The 16726-nt window shown below is 35.8% G+C and overlaps 1 protein-coding gene across 2 annotated transcripts in view; it reads right to left on the reverse strand.

The window, feature by feature from the left end:
* LOC145669023 (sodium-coupled monocarboxylate transporter 1-like) overlaps positions 1-14231 on the reverse strand; it is a 56034-nt gene extending 41803 nt beyond the window's left edge. For both annotated transcript variants that reach the window (XM_081737363.1, XM_081737362.1), the window contains exons 1-2: positions 13991-14231; positions 8417-8627 (exon numbers count right to left, since the gene is read on the reverse strand). In XM_081737363.1, coding sequence (XP_081593489.1) covers positions 8417-8622 — 206 coding nt within the window. In that variant the 5' untranslated portion in view covers positions 8623-8627; positions 13991-14231. The remainder of the gene's footprint in view (positions 1-8416; positions 8628-13990) is intronic.
* Positions 14232-16726: the final 2495 nt, after the last annotated feature.

Consider the following 16726-nt stretch of genomic DNA (forward strand, 5'->3'; position numbering starts at 1 on the left):
CGTCCAGGATCTATATAACCGAAGACTAGTGATCAGTGAGAGTGTGTGCGTGATACAGTGCCGTGCGTGCGTCATACAGTAATATGTGAAACATTAGTGATTTTTTTCTTTTAACTCATTAGTAATACATGTAGGTAAGAATAGCTGTAAGAACTCTACTAACCTTCATATATGCGCTACTAACCACTGTCTTTTTTTAAAAAAAATCCGCACTGGGAAATAAGCAAACATATTATTTTTATATAATTTCCGGTTCTCTTTATCAAAAATACATAGCACAATACGATCGAAATCTTACAAATTAGCTTCCAGAACATTTCGAATCGTGGATAAAGCAATCTTCATTGCTTGAAACTTATCAAAATTGAATTTTCCAGTTCCCAAATTAGGGAACGCTATCGTCCGACAATTATTCTCCAAAGCGCGTTGTAGACAATTCGTGTAACATTGTCGCAAAATTCTTTTATTATTATCTCTAGGCGCGCAAGTGAATAACACATATTCCGCTGGTAAATTAAAAGCCGAAGATATCTTAGCTTCACCAGGTTTTAACGAACCTAGCTTTTTACAAACTTCAGCTAGTTCCTTCCCTGCCCCTCTGTGAATTGCTCCGTCGACTCCAGACAAGGGAGTAAGGGTCTCATTCGCTGCATTAACCACGATGTCACACTTCAGATCCGCAATATTACCATAATATACACTCACTTTCCTGTTAATGTCCTCATTATAACTATATAATGGCTTCTTGTATGCGAATTTCTGAGACGAATCTATTAAAGTTGGAAGCTCCAACACATCCACAACTCGCGGAATTTCCACGGGATCACTGAGTGCAGTGGTGAATGTTAGCTGGCTAAACTCTATATTATGATCAGAATAATCTCTGGCAACATTTATCACTTGCATGTCACGTATTTCTTCTTCTTCTTCCTCGCCTGTCATCGGTTCTGGGGTTACATCCGGGTAATACGGTTTAAGTCTAGTAATGGCAATCGACTCAATTTTTTCTCTTCCCTTTCAAGTTTTGTATTTCACAAAATAAGCATTTTCATAATCTTTTCGTACAATAACAGCAGGTCCAAAAAATAATCCTGAAAATGGTTTGGCATTACCTCTCCGTCTTGAAGGGTCAAAAATCCATACACGCTGTCCTTCCGTGAACTGTACGGATCTATGATGTTTATTGTAAGATCTCTCTGAAGTACGAAATCGATGAAAAAGTTTATCCTGAGCCTGTTCCCTAATGTCAACAAGAGTGGCTAGACGCTCTTGATTCACACTGTGTACACACGGTCCATTAATGATAGCCTGGTGTTCTAAATAAGGATCCACTCCGTGTAACAGTTTAAATGGGCTAAATGACGTGGAATGGTTCACAGTGATATTATGGGCAAAAGTGACGGCTGGCACGTGATCCACCCAACTACCATGATTGTTAGGATCCACTTTCATTTTCAATAGTGCTTCAATATGGCGGACAGAAGTCTCAACAAGACCATTGGTCTGGTGAAAGTAAGGATTAACAAAGTTCATTCTAATATCTAAAATATTACATAGTTCTTGAAACAAAGAACTAGTAAACGCCGTAGATCTATCTAAAATCACTTCTTTGAACAGACCAAAGCGTAAAATTACATGATTGTACAAAAAATCTGCCAAAGCAGCGGTTGTCTGTTCACCCAACGTAGCCGTTACTACGTAACGAGTATTGTAGTCTATTGCGATTGCTAAATATTTGTGCCGCAGAATATTGGCATCAGAATACCTCCCAGCTACATCAATACCAATACGAAAGAAAGGTGGCACGCTAGGCATAGTTTGTAAAACACCAGGAGGCGAACCCGGTACCTTTTTGAAACGTTGGTAGACCTGACAGCTTCTACATCGCTCGATGACGAACTTTTTCATGTATGGAAAATATACTGAATTTAACAACAAATTATATGTTTGTGTATAAATCCTGAATGTGAACTACCCAAAGAAGAACTATGAGCTGACTGAAACACTTTTTCTCGTAAGGAAGCAGGAATAGCTACCAACAACTGTGTACCAGTTGGACGTCTATGTTTTCGGTACAACAAACCATCCTTCATCTCATATCGCAGTGCCTGTCGTTCAATATCGTAATTTTGCGGTATTTTCCCTTCTAAAAAGAAAATGATATCTTTGTAACAGGAATCCTTCCGCTGTTCTTCCTTTAACTTATCATCTTCTTCTATAGTAAAGACCCGGGGATCTTCTAGATTCTTCTGTTCATCCGCTTCGTCTCTTGTGCAATCTACATGGCGACTAATACTGTCTACAAGACTATTGGAAGCACCCGAAATATGAGAAATAGTGTAATTATAGGTCTCCAACTCCGCAAGAATTCGAGAAAATTTAGCCACATTCTTAGCTTGACGTAAAAAAAACAGTGATCTACAATCGGTACGCAAATAAAAGTGACGTCCTAATAAAAAATATCTAAAGCGTCTTAGCGTAAAGATCAAAGCTGCTAATTCTAAATGAAATCGGTGATATGATCTCTCGTGTGGCCCTACAGCACGAGAACAGTAGGCTATTGGAACCAAAGGAGCATCTTTTCATCACTTTCAGGTTGCAGGACTGCCCCAGCTAAACCGCGTTGTGAGGCGTCCGTGACGACGTACACGTCTCTTTCTGGATGAAATTTCATAAGAGTAGGCGCAGACAAGATCACTTCTTTGAGCTTCTCAAAAGCTTGTTGTTGTTCACTCGTCCATTTATATGGAACATTTTTTTTCAAGATGTGCTGTAACGGCTCCGCTATAGACGAAAAGTTGGCAACATGGTTTCTAACAAATGAACACAACCCTAAAAAACCTTTCAATTGTTTTTGTGTTCTTGGACGTCTATAATTTTGAATTGATTCAGTAATACGTTCAGAAATAGAAATACCACGCTTAGAGACACGGTGACCCAATATTTCCAATGAAAAATGGCCTAATTTGGTTTTTCAGGAGATATTTTCAAACCTCTACGTCTTAATCGTTCAAATAGTTCACGAGTTGTATTAATAATACCATCGATCGTATCGTCTGACCACAAAATATCATCGAGATAATAAAATATTTTATTTTTGTCTAATCCTTCTGTTAGTTTCATTAAATCATTTAACGCCGCTGGAGAAGTAACTCCTCCCATAGGAATGGAAGTGAAACAGTATTGCTTAAGTCCAGGAACTGAAAAATCAGTTACTAATTTTTTTTTCAGACAAAGGCACATGGAAGAATCCTTGCGAAAGATCTGTCGAACAAATCAGGTTTTTACCACTAGAACGCACTAATATATCCTGAATTGGTGGTACAGGAAAATTAATAGGCCTTATCTTAGCATTCGTAAATCTCATATCTGCCACGAACCTCCAAGATCCATTTTTTTCTTAACTAATATGATGGGATTATTGTAACTACTATGACAAGGACGAATGACGTTTTGTTTAAGTAACTGTTCAACTTGCTCGTGAACAGCATCACGAAGATGGAACGGGATGGGAAACTGGCGGATGTGTACTGGGTCTTCATCCTTTAACTGAAATTCGTGAACATAGTCCCGTGCCTTTGAAAAATCGTCCGGGGACCAACTAAACACATCGCTGTACTCCGTAACTAAATCATAAAATCGTTGTCTGTCATGTTCAGAGAGTTCAGGGTTCACATCCACCTTGGTACAATCAAATTTATCAGATTGAGTCTTTTGAAGACCAGTATCTTCTGTAACATTACTACAAAAATGTTCTTCCCTATTCAGAACAGCATGCCCTAAAACTTTATTCTTCCATAGCAAAAATTGCTTTTCAGTAGAATTCGAAACCCAAATATGTGAATTAACGCTGTCAACTGCAGTATCTCTTAATAAAACATGTACAGCACCCACTACGAACTTATTAGGTACCAAATAATCTCTATTTCCCAATAAATCAAAACATTTCTTCACTTTAACACATGTTCGCGAACGTGGGGGCAACCAAACAGACGAAAAAAACTTATACACAGGAGATACGAGCGTTGCAAATTCGTTAAACACAGAATTAACTGTACTGTCGGTGGGCAGAGTAAATTTAGGAATCCTACCAAACCGCGTAACTTCCAAACATAAATCATGTAAATTTAAATTTGCCTTATGGGCCAATAAAAATTCCTGCCCCAATAGCGGTGGGTGGGAATACGCTGGGATAACCCGGAAAGGATGGCAAAAAACTTGAGATCCAAGCTTTAATCGAACCAAAGCTATCTTGTTAACAGACTAAGTATTCCCTGTCACGCCTTTCAAAAAACTATGTGTTGCTTGAACTTTAGCAAAACGCGGGACCATGGCCTGATCAATACAAGACACCTGTGATCCAGAATCCAATAATAAAGGACTCTCTTTCCCATTAATAGTAACATTAACATGAGGAAGCGCACGATCAATCTGAATAGGGACTTTAAGACGTTGAAGAGCTGATGGCCCTGCGTCATCAACTCTATTGATCAGTTTAAATTACTTCTACAGTGGGTGGCAATATGGTTTTCTTTTCCACATTTATGACAAATAATAGGACCCCTCTGCTGTGTCCTATTCCCTGCATTGTTATTCTGACCACCCCGGGAATGATTTTGCTGTAACCGTTGGCCATTGCCCCGTCTATTATAATTACGTCTATAATTGTTATTACTATTGTTATTATTAGTATTACGTCTCGAAAACAAACGTTGATCATCTGTCCTCTTATTTTCTGCTTGCAAAGGCAATTGCGTTAATTGCTTTTGTATAGCAGCCAGCTGATCTTTAACCTGATCAGTTTCCTGTGTATTCGTAGCTTGAGAGGGCAAAGTCCGTACCACAGCCTGGGAAAGCTGACTATGCGGAACAGAAGCCGATTGAACTTGAGTATTCTCAGGTGGATTACATTGCATTAACTGAGAATTTGCTAATAACGGATTTTTCTTAATCAGCTTTTCAATTGCTTTTCTTTCCAACAACACGCGTGCCTTCTCCTCGTCCAACAAATCCTGCACTAAAGCTTCAACAGTAACATATTGTTTTTTTATTGCCAATCTCATATACTGCGGAGATAATCCATCGATTATTAACTGCACTTGCTTAGCTACTGGCGCGTCCTTATCGTTACGTAAAATTAAATTACGCTTGGCGTAAACGTATGACAGAATACTCTCTCCCTCATTTTGTTCTCGCATCCGCATTTCCTGTTCTGTAAGTTGAGGCAAAAGCGCGTCCTTGAAAGCAGCTATTAACTTCTGTTTAAACTGCTCGTATGACAACTCCGGAAAATCTGCTTGTTTTGACGTAGTGTCAAACCAATAGGCTGCTGACCCCTTTAAAAGCGAACCCAGAATCCATTTTTTCTTTACGTCTGTCCAATTATTTACCTGAGCCAATACTTCAAATTGATCGATATAGCGAACAATATCATCGCCCATACGTCCAAAAAATGGTTCTGGCCGAAGAATATGACTCAAAATGCCAATATTATCCTGATTTCCCCCAACAGCCATGTCTACAGTAAACTCAAACCTGTCAGAATCTAATGAAGAAACAGTGTCAATACTCGAAAGCGAATGCGTAAACTGTAATTGCTTTTTAATCTTATCAAAACATTGTCGCGTAAAATGTATGCGACCCGGAGATGATGTAATAATCGGCTCAAAAAAATTCAGTAGCATCTAAATCATCACAAAAATCAGATAAAAACACATTGTCCTCAGCAAAGTAACGGAACATATAAGAATAATCTCCAAATAAATGTAGTCAGAACAAAAAAGTGAAAACGCCATTTTTTTTAACCCAGCTGCACAGGTACTACAGAGATCAAACATAAAGCATCTCCATCATGAAACAAGACTAAATAGTAGTTATGTTTAGCTTGACTTCATCTATACCTTTGGTCATTATGAGACCGATAGATGACTAGATTTTGGGGTATCTTCTCCACCACCAGCAACTAGCGCTGGAATATAAAAATAAATCTCATCTGAAAGATAATTCTACAACTAAAGCATGTGGGAAATGTAGCTCATGGTATTTGGAAATTATAACTCATACTCAAATTTGCTTTTAAAAGTGCAGCAGATAGGGTAAGGACAATTAAGTAAAAGAGTAATTAGTCTGGCGTAGTCACTTATTGTTTCGACGAAATAAACAGTACCTTCTTCAAAGTTAGTAGCTCCATTCTTCTCCTCCTCTCGCTGGCTCGTTGCTGTTCTTACAACTCCACACGAAGTACCCCGAGAAACACTCACCATCCAGTTTTGTTTCCCGGACTGAGGCCTCAAACCACACCTCCTGATTTCCTCAATACCAAATATGGTCACTCCATAACTCACCTTCTCCTAACAGCGTGTTCGTGACGTCACATGAGTCAAAACGTTTGAGAGTCGAAGACCTCACACGCTGGGGACTTCACCTCCAAATCCTGAATTGTACTTTCTGAGGAATTCCAAGTGCAAAGCTAAACCTCAGCGAAAAGTAGAAAATACAAAATACACACTTAATAATCGTTGACGTAGTTACCAGACAATAACTTTTAGTTGAGGCAATTCAATGAGTCAGCTAGAGAAAAGCTAACTGGGCGCGCGAAATATTTACAAATAAGTTGAATGTGAGCAATGTCCTCAAATGCAGACTAGTGACACTGCCAAGAAATGGAAACGTAGCCAGACACAAGTATAAAGTTGATAAGTTGCACAAAGGTAGGAAAACAAACAAGGGTAGTGACTTTATATGAGGTTAAAGGAATCTGCTATTGCACTTATCTTTTAATAAAACACAAAGGTATACAAATATGCTTCTAGGAAGCTTGAGACTACATAATTGAACTTTCCGAGGAAAGAAAAAAAAATAAAAATAATCCAGCGAAGTAGATGACGTAAATCCAAAAGTCTGTCGTTGGAATCGAACCAGGGACCTCCGACATATAGTATCGTAACAATAGTAATATGGTATGTGTCATTATATCAAAACCTTGCAAGCCCGTTGCCTCTTTACATATCTACCAACACTATTCTTTTCAGTATACAAAATTAGGTTACCCTCAAAATTTTTTTGGTCCTCTGTTTGCCCCGCTAATCACTGTTCAAACTGTTAAGTGAAATAAAAATTATATAAAGGATTTTTACTAGACTCATTAAAGGATTTACTTTTTGCAAAGTTATAGCTTCTAATGGGCAATATTCTTCACGAAGAACTTTTCTATAGTTCTGTGAAGCTACGGCTCAAAAAAGGTGAGTATATTGAACAAGAGAATCATAAATTTTTAAAATAAACCCAAATATCTTCAAATTCACGAAACCAATCAACGACTAACCCTCGGTATGTGCAAACAATATTCAAGCTATTCTTGAGCGTCATAAACAATGCCAAAAAGATTGCTCTGTTGATTCGATTTAAGTTCAGAGCCCCGTCCAGCAGCGAGGCAATATGAAACGTGAAACTACATGTTGACCTAATACTCAAAATACAGAAGCTTCCGCCAGGAATCGAAAAAGGGTCTCCTGCATCAAAAGTGTGTACGGTTTCCCCATAGCCATGATATTGTGTTGAAAAATAAATATTTTCGACGTTTGCCTTCATTTATTTTAATTATTGCATATTCTGTATTTGCCAATAAGCAATAGACTTGTCCACTCATTTTCATTTTATAAAGATAATACATTCTTTATTGTTTATTATACTAAACTTTTTTAATGAATAAATTCAACTCAACCCATTGTGGCATTGTATTATATTTTTATATTATAGATATTTTATTCTTATTGTGCGCAATATTTTTTACTCTATTTTGCATATTTTAGCCTAGTTTTGAGAGTAATAATTTCCACTGTTGTGTCATAGCGCTTAAATTTCTTAATCACTTTGAACATCAATAAGAGTATCAGGGATGAAATAAGAGCAAGGCAAGCACATACACCAGTAATAGATTAGATCGCTCAGAGGAGGTATCAGGCAATAAAAGTCTTGTGCAATCACAAAACTCATAATTGTGTTTCACTTCTTAATGAAGGTGATATATATACACACATCTGTTTGTTTCTGCTGTATAATATATTATTATTACTTATAAATGTGTAACACAAATAAAAAAATATACACTTTAATTGTAAGATGGGAAGACATATCAGAATATGAATATGCTCTAAATTACCAAGAACCTAGTTATGGAACTACTCTTACACTGAATGACCTAATTCTAGAAAATAAACAAGTTAACTTCAAATTAATTCACGTACTGACTAAGTATCTCATTTGCATATCCTTTTTTTTACAAACCAAACATTGTAGAACGTAGAATATAATGCAAAATATTGCGTATTAGTGAATAAATAATATGATATGTAGTGCTTAAATGAATGCTTACTATGCGCATTATGATGGTTATACCTTTGAAAAGGACACTTACCTTGATATCAATGATAAGGATATGGGAAGAATCCCCATCGTTTTTCCTCCCATTAAGTATTCCTTTGTAGTGTTTTGTTTCTGTTTAGCAAGGAATCCATAATAGAGTCCAGTGACAGCTGATAATCCAAGCATCCCTCCAAACACAGTGAAATCCAGCCAACCAAAATATTTGAAGTTTTCAATCTCCTCTTCTGTTTTATTCATTTTTACTAAAACAAAAAGTATCGAATAATGTATTTACCTATCCATATATTCATAATCTTGTTAAATTTACTTCATTAACTAACAAGGAACGGACATGGACCTGTCTTTCTTACATTCAAAGTAAACCTAGTTCATTCGATAAACATAACAAAGATATGCTCAAGCACAAAAACATTAGTTGCCATGGACAACGGAGTAACTCCCTGGGGCCCATTAACCCTGTTAGTATAAAGAAAATCGTAGACTCGCAGTCAAATAGCTATTGAATCAACATGTGTTCTTTGGAAAGTCATGGTTTATAGTTCATTCAATTCAGCATGAAACAAGCTTTCTAGAGGTGCTATGATTTGGGGCCCATAACGTACTTGAACAGGAAAAATTGGAAGAATATGGAGAAAATTTCCTCCAGGAATCCCTCCCATCAATTTAGACCCCTTTGGAGTAGCTCCGGGTAAAAGCACACAATCCAAATGTATTTCGAAAGATACACTAGATTAAAAGAAATGACTGTACCGAGTTTTGTATTGGTAGACAGAATAGGTATGAGAGGAAAATGTGTATTGGTATACAAGTTTTTCCCTGATATCTATTCCGGGTGCTAAAAATTAAAAAAATGTGTGCTAGTAACCTGATACCTACGTAAGGGAGACATAGCAGAAGTGTTACACAGGCAGTCATTTCTTTGTAACTACGTTATTACTCTGTTACGTTCGTGATGTGTTGTATATTACGTTGGGGACTACCGTCGGAGTACGCCCTAATCTATACTTTTTCTCATCAGAAAGCATATTAACAAAAAATTCCTCGTAAATCCTACATTTCTTCTCAGAGCAGGCCCTATATCTGTTCACTAAACAATTCAGGTTTACTTCTTACCTAATAAATCAGGCGCCTACCAAAATAAATTTAATATTTTGAGAATTGTTCATCAATTGTAACAGATTATGTAGAAAACACGTCTGTATTAACGGCCTTTTGAGAGAGAAATCATTTATAGTGTCCTTCCTTTCACTGTAGGGATCATTGAGAACCTCTTTAAGGCAAATCATTAAAGCAAACGGAACTCTAGGTGAAAGAATTTGTCGAAAGTAAGAAGCTTCAGTAGTCTCAACAGAGTTAAGACTGCCTGCAGGAATTCACTGAAGACTGACACATTGGATGATTTGCTGACAATTTTTAACAACGGTCCTTTACTTAAGAACTATGATTTGAAAACTGCAATCGATAACAAGTACTTCAGTGCAGAGAGAGAACGTTATACAAACGTGTAGTCTTAATGTAAGATATTTTTTAACATGTATATGAACTGTTCACTTCAAAACTGATTATCCTGAATCCCATTCTCTTGTTTTGAAATTTTATGCCCTGCTGTAATCCCTTTGCGAAATCAAGGGCCGTGGGAAGGGAACCTGTCATAATTTGTATGGTTGAGATACTGGCGATCATCATTTTTGAATTGGCGAGTTCGACTGACTTTGCGCCCTGTATATATATATATATATATATATATATATATATATATATATATATATATATATATATATATATATATATGTAACTCTTGAACCACCGACCGGTCCAGGTCATTTTCTATGATAGATAAGGTTCAGACTTGAGATGGTTTTTTCATATCACTTTGACAGTGCAACTTATGATACGAAGGAGGGGAGGAACATTTATAAATGATCGAAAATGACCAATATCAGTATCGAATACATGCTTTTCGGGGTCATTTAGATGAACGGTGACGCTTCCGATTCCATTTACATTCTAATTCAGTCTCGTAAATTGGGGAAGGGGAAAAGGGAAATACATGAAACTGATTAAAAGTAATCCATATTAGTGTCGAATCAATAGTTTTCGGGGTTGCTTAGATGAAGGTGCCCGGTAACATGGAGGTGACAGAGAGGGATATATATATATATATATATATATATAAAATCAAAAATGACTGATATAAGTGTAGAATCCATAGTTTTAGGTGTTGTTGCCATGAACAGTGATCTTTCCGATGCCGCTTAAATCGATTCCATTTGAAACGAAAACAGCATATTTCATCTGTACCAAATAGATGAGATAGGAAGTTATTCACTATTTACATTTTCATTTTAACCCAGCGAAGCGCGTAATCAAAGATAGTAAATAAATAAAGAGTAGTCGCTAACGGTAAATCGAGAAATAAAGCATATAATTTATTGTCGTAATTTGGAAAAAAAGTTCAATTGTTTTGCGTTAAATGATAGGGCTACAAAGTAATACCTAGTATTAGGTTATTTTTGTAAATATAAATGAAACAATTTTATGTATGTTGGAATAAGACGTAATAAACTATGCATTGGATCTAATAAAACATTTTATTTTAGAAAATATTATCCTAGCAATTCTATGCTATTGTTTTTAAATGACACTGTTGAGATCTCACAGTAAGTATGCGTAGAATGAGTGTTTTTTAATAATGGTGATTTTTGTTGTTGTTTGACTTCTATGGGTGGCTGTTTAACAAACCCAACAGACCTTGGGTCAATCATAATTTATGCTATCTATTGTAAAATAAATCTTTTTGGATTCTACTAATCTTGATGACAATCTTTTGGGGAAGAAGTAATATTTTGCTTTTGTCCATATTATGCGCTTTCCATATTAAGTTTTTCGATAATTTATCATGTTTTCAGTTAGTCATTCATTTCGTATTTTCTTATATTTCTCCATTCCAACTATCTCCTCTTATCTAAGAGCTCTCTTAACGTTTTTTGTCAGAAAATTCTAAAACACTTTATTATTATTATTATTATTATTATTATTATTATTATTATTATTATTATTATTATTATTATTATTATTATTATTATTGCAATACTATGTAAGTCAAAACGAAATACAAGGTACTGTAATACAGAAAGTTGACACAATAAAGGATTTAGGTGTAACATTTGACAGGTCACTACCCTTTGGTGATTATACACAAAGTGTATGTAATGAAGCAAGAAAAATAATCGGTTACCTGTTTAATCAATGGTCTGCTTTCTGTCAAGCTCTCTTATACATACATATGCTCTCTTATATAAATTACTGGTAAGGTCGAAACTAGAATATGTATCAGTGACTTGGAACAGCCTAACAAAACCTCTCGTAAACATTTTAATCTGTAGGATTTTAGAAAGCTATAATGAATGCATATCTTAAAATATGACTTTATTTTAGAATTTTAAATATAACTTAATAGTTTTTATTTTTTTACTTTTAATTTTTGACACTTCTTTGCTTTAATAATTGACGTACACTACACTGTCAGTGTTTTTATTATTAATAATTTATGATATAGATGTAATCATAATTTTGTCACTAGTACTATATATTCATTGCTAAAATAATGTAGAATAAGACAAAGTGCTGTATTTTAGCTGTTCTCAGCACGTAAAAATAAAGTTATTATTATTATTATTATTATTATTATTATTATTATTATTATTATTATTATTATTATAAATGGTTATTTTATGTTAAATATTTAAATCAAAATCTCAGAAACAACTGTTATACTGTTCTTTAAATTCCAATTTTAATAATTCTAATTCTAAAGTAAACTTAATAAGGTTAAGAAAGAAGACTACTGTTGTGTTCACTCTTCATAATGCTGCAGTTTGCCCGATATATATATATATATATATATATATATATATATATATATATATATATATATATATATATATATATATATATATATTGAATTGAGACAAATTATTCTTTGAAGTATAAGTAAATTGCTTTCGAATTGTGGAATTGTGTGTAATCCATATTGTAAGGTTCTGAATGTCTTCACATCATGCTATAACCATGCGTGTACTACACGTGTTGACAGTAAACAAATAGCACGCAGACGACAGTACCGAAGAGGAGTCGCCGACAATTGCCAGCAGTCGGTAGGACGGAGATGACCAAAGGTAGCTGACATTTTAGGATAGAAGACAGGAGCACGCCTCAACAAGCATCAATCTATCCAGGTTGATCAAACCACGTAAAGCCATAAGCTGGGCGGCCATTGGATTCACCTTACCCTCTCACGACGCTTGGTCAATTGAGAGATACCTATCCTAAAGCCCTAAGGGGCCCGGCGATTGAGTTCAATATATATATTGAATTGAGACAAATTATTCTTTGAAGTATAAGTAAATTGCTTTCGAATTGTGGAATTGTGTGTAATCCATATTGTAAGGTTCTGAATGTCTTCACATCATGCTATAACCATGCGTGTACTACACGTGTTGACAGTAAACAAATAGCACGCAGACGACAGTACCGAAGAGGAGTCGCCGACAATTGCCAGCAGTCCGTAGGACGGAGATGACCAAAGGTAGCTGACATTTTAGGATAGAAGACAGGAGCACGCCTCAACAAGCATCAATCTATCCAGGTTGATCAAACTACGTAAAGCCATAAGCTGGGCGGCCATTGGATTCACCTTACCCTCTCACGACGCTTGGTCAATTGAGAGATACCTATCCTAAAGCTCTAAGGGGCCCGGCGATTGAGTTCCCTTTCTCTCTCACGAGGCCCGGTCACCGAGAGAGACATTAAATCACACAAAACTTATCCCCTCTCACGACGCCCGGTCAAAGAGAGGAACACATATAAAAGCCCCACTAAGCCTGGTCATTGGGTTCCTTTCTTACCTAAAATTATTAGACGAACTACTTATTGACTTATTGTAATATATTTCTGTATTAAGAAGATCTTTTAAAATAAAAGGTAAGGGGAAAGTCCGAAATCCCGTGTACGATAATTGCTCTACCTTACATAAACTGAGAGAATTTAAATATTTTGATTGTTAGTTTAAAGTTCAACTCCTCTTGAGCTGATACAACCTTCCTGTAATAACATTCCCAGTCAGGTGCGCAGTCAGAAATTTCTGTTGGGGAGCGTCTGAAGTTTTGGGGGAGTCCATCACTAGTAGTTCCTCCTTTTATGTAGTATTGAACTGGTATTGTTCTACACCCGATAAAACGATAATAATTTTAAATTGTCGCAACCTATACTCTCACAAAAAGTAAGAAAAATAAATTTTTATAAGAAAGGAAAGAGCACAGATGTGGTATAAGATCAAATCTTCCAATCACATTAATACTTTCTCTCTAGAGCAACCATAGTTCTCATATGATAATGTAGAAATGTCAGCCGAGCAATGAAATTTGGGAAGGGGTGGTTCGGACCCGGTGAACCTCCACCTGGGTGCGCCCCTGTTCGCAACAAGGATTAAACTTAACGTAAAATAAGGATAGACCTAACCCAAGGTAGCTCATGTTTATTTCAAGATACTTCCATTTAAGTAGTTCAAAAATATTCTCAAAGTGATAATAAACATTAAACCTACCTGTTTAATGGCCTTCATCTAATGAAAAAAAAAACTAAATTAATGGAATTCACAATATCCGGAACTTCTTCTCAACGAAAATAATTATTCCTTCTTTTTTTAATTAGTTCTTTCACAAAATCGAGAGAAACATTTCTCAATCCACTACTGCTAATATTTTTCCTTCATGTAGTAAGTAATTCAATTGTAACAGCTTGTTTCATCGTAGAATCAGTGAAAGGAACGTAGTGGCTTAACGAAGGCTCATGGCTCATGTGAAACATTATGATAGTGTCTTCCATGTTTACTTGGTACATGATTTCTGCGTTTCTCAACAGATAAATAAATAGATGCCACTGAGCCTCACAAATTTACAGAGAAACAAAAGCTAACATTTGCTAGAGATAAATAACAAAAGCTAACATTTGCTTAAGATGAATAACCATGACTTTCTTTTTAAGTAGATCTTACGAATGATGCTGTTGTATTTATTAAGGTTCATTTTACAACAGTACGTTGTATACTTGTATATTTTTACTACTTGTAAATCCTTATTTTATTAGGGCATAAGATATTTTGAAAATATGTACTAGGCTGATTATGTAATTGGAAGAAAAAAAAAGAAAAAGAAATATGTTAATTATAATATCGATATAAAAAGATATTCATATGTTTTATGTTTTAAATAATAGGATTTTGGAATGTCGTTGTCAGGACAACAAGATATAAATAAATGGATTTTTATTAAACTGAGTTGGGATTTTAATGGCTCAATAATTTAAAAGAACCGTTCTAAAAAATTTGAAGCCGAAACCTCGGGAAAGTGAGAAAAGAAGTGCATCGTTTAGAAGTATAGTGAAACGAACACCATTGAGCCCAACGTCAATCATGAGTACTATGGATAGTGAAGCGACTGAGAAAACTGATAGATGTCTTAAGAGAGATATCACAACCTCAACAGATTGAGAAATTAGACAAAAAATGAATCTGCAAGCACAGAAGTTAGACCAAAAATGGATCTACGAGCACAGAAGTTAGACCAAAAAATGGATCTACAAGCACAATATTTTGATGAAAAGCTGAAACAATTGCAGAAACACAACGACGCCAAATGGGACCAAATACAAGTACAATTAAATCGAATGAATCAGCAAATTGTAGTTAAGTTCGAGCGCTATTATGAAGAAATGGTCATGATTTTACATAGGCTACCAGAGATTTCAAATTCTACAGAATCTGAAGTTACATTTTATGAGCCTACAGAGCTGAGTGCAATGGATCGAAACAACGAGAATGCGGAGAACGATGGTAGAATTTGTCCTAATATTCCATTCAGTGATAGTTCACAGACAAACAGTAACTTACAGTGCTTTGATTCTGTTCCTGTTTTGCAAATCCTGGAAGCGAAGAACTTACTTCTGATAATATTGCGAAGCTAACTATGGGAAGCAGAGATGATGAACATGATCGCAAGCGGAGAGATAAGTTCAAAAGAAAGAGAACGAAGTACAGACATGGAAATCAAAACGATCAGCGAAGAGAAGAGTGGATCGACAAAAGGAGAAAGAAGTCAGACCGAAATTATGCGCCTGGCAACAATGCGGTTACATCTAAGAAGCAAGGATCCATCGGATGCTCCGAGGGAGTCTTCGCGTAACATAAACCATGGCAGGACAGACTACCGTGGAGGTCATGTAAAGAACAAGTACAGATCCATTAGGAGCAGGGGTGGACTGGCTATGTAAAAAGGGCGCGGTCACATACTCTGGGAGGGCGCCGTCCATCCGAGGCTTTCGCTTGTGTGGAATACCCCCTCCTAATAAAAGGAAGAGCCGGGGGCTTCTTCTCGTAGTACACAAAAAACAACAAAAGATTAAGTAGCTATTGCAGTTAATCACGATAGAATTATACAAATTCAATATTTTCATAAATATATTAGGCCTATATAAATCTGCACACTTTAACTGAGACTGCAAAAATCACACCAGTTGTTTACATTCTTCGGCTACATTTGTTAACAGCCTAATTATAACTGAAGATTTGAGTTAAGTTTGGGGCTTATGCTATTTTTCATACTTTTGTCCTTTTAAAGCTATGTTCACCATAACATTAACTTACTTTTCATCTATTTTTAAAACCGTTGATAAAAAAGTATACATGAAACATTTACTACAAATTAACAAAAGTAAATTTAGAATTATATACCCACCTAGCAAAGAAAGAAATTCAAAAACAAAACTGGAAAATGAAAGTAAAGTCACTGCTTTATGCTTGAAGGAGCTTTATCCAATTCGCACACTGAGAACATTGATTCCAGATGTTCATCTTTAAAGTCTTGAACGGAGTCTTGTTTTTATGTATCTGAGCTTTGAAAATGCTCGCTCACAGGGCACTTGTGTTGCCGGTAATGTAAGGAGATATTTATAAACTTTGAATAATTCTGTGTAGAAGCTTGAATACATATTGTACTGCAGAATCACATCGAAGGCGCACTTAAAGCAAGAATTGAACTTCACTCCATCACATTTTACAGACCTTAAATCCACAATATCGTCAGTCGGCTCCAAATATTCCTCCTCATCCTCCATGAAATCTTAAGAAAACTTGTCCTCTTCAATCAAATCTTCAATCGTACGAACCTCAACAGCTTCTTGACTCTTTTCTTGGTTCTCATAAGGGTATTTTGAAAACTCTTCCCACATTGATGAAAACGAAAGAAGCTCATCTTTGAGTTTTCCCTCTTCACAATCAGGAATT

This window comes from Thermobia domestica, chromosome 13 (genome assembly GCF_964235325.1).
Source record: "Thermobia domestica chromosome 13, izTheDome1.hap1.1, whole genome shotgun sequence".
Lineage (NCBI taxonomy): Eukaryota > Metazoa > Arthropoda > Insecta > Zygentoma > Lepismatidae > Thermobia > Thermobia domestica.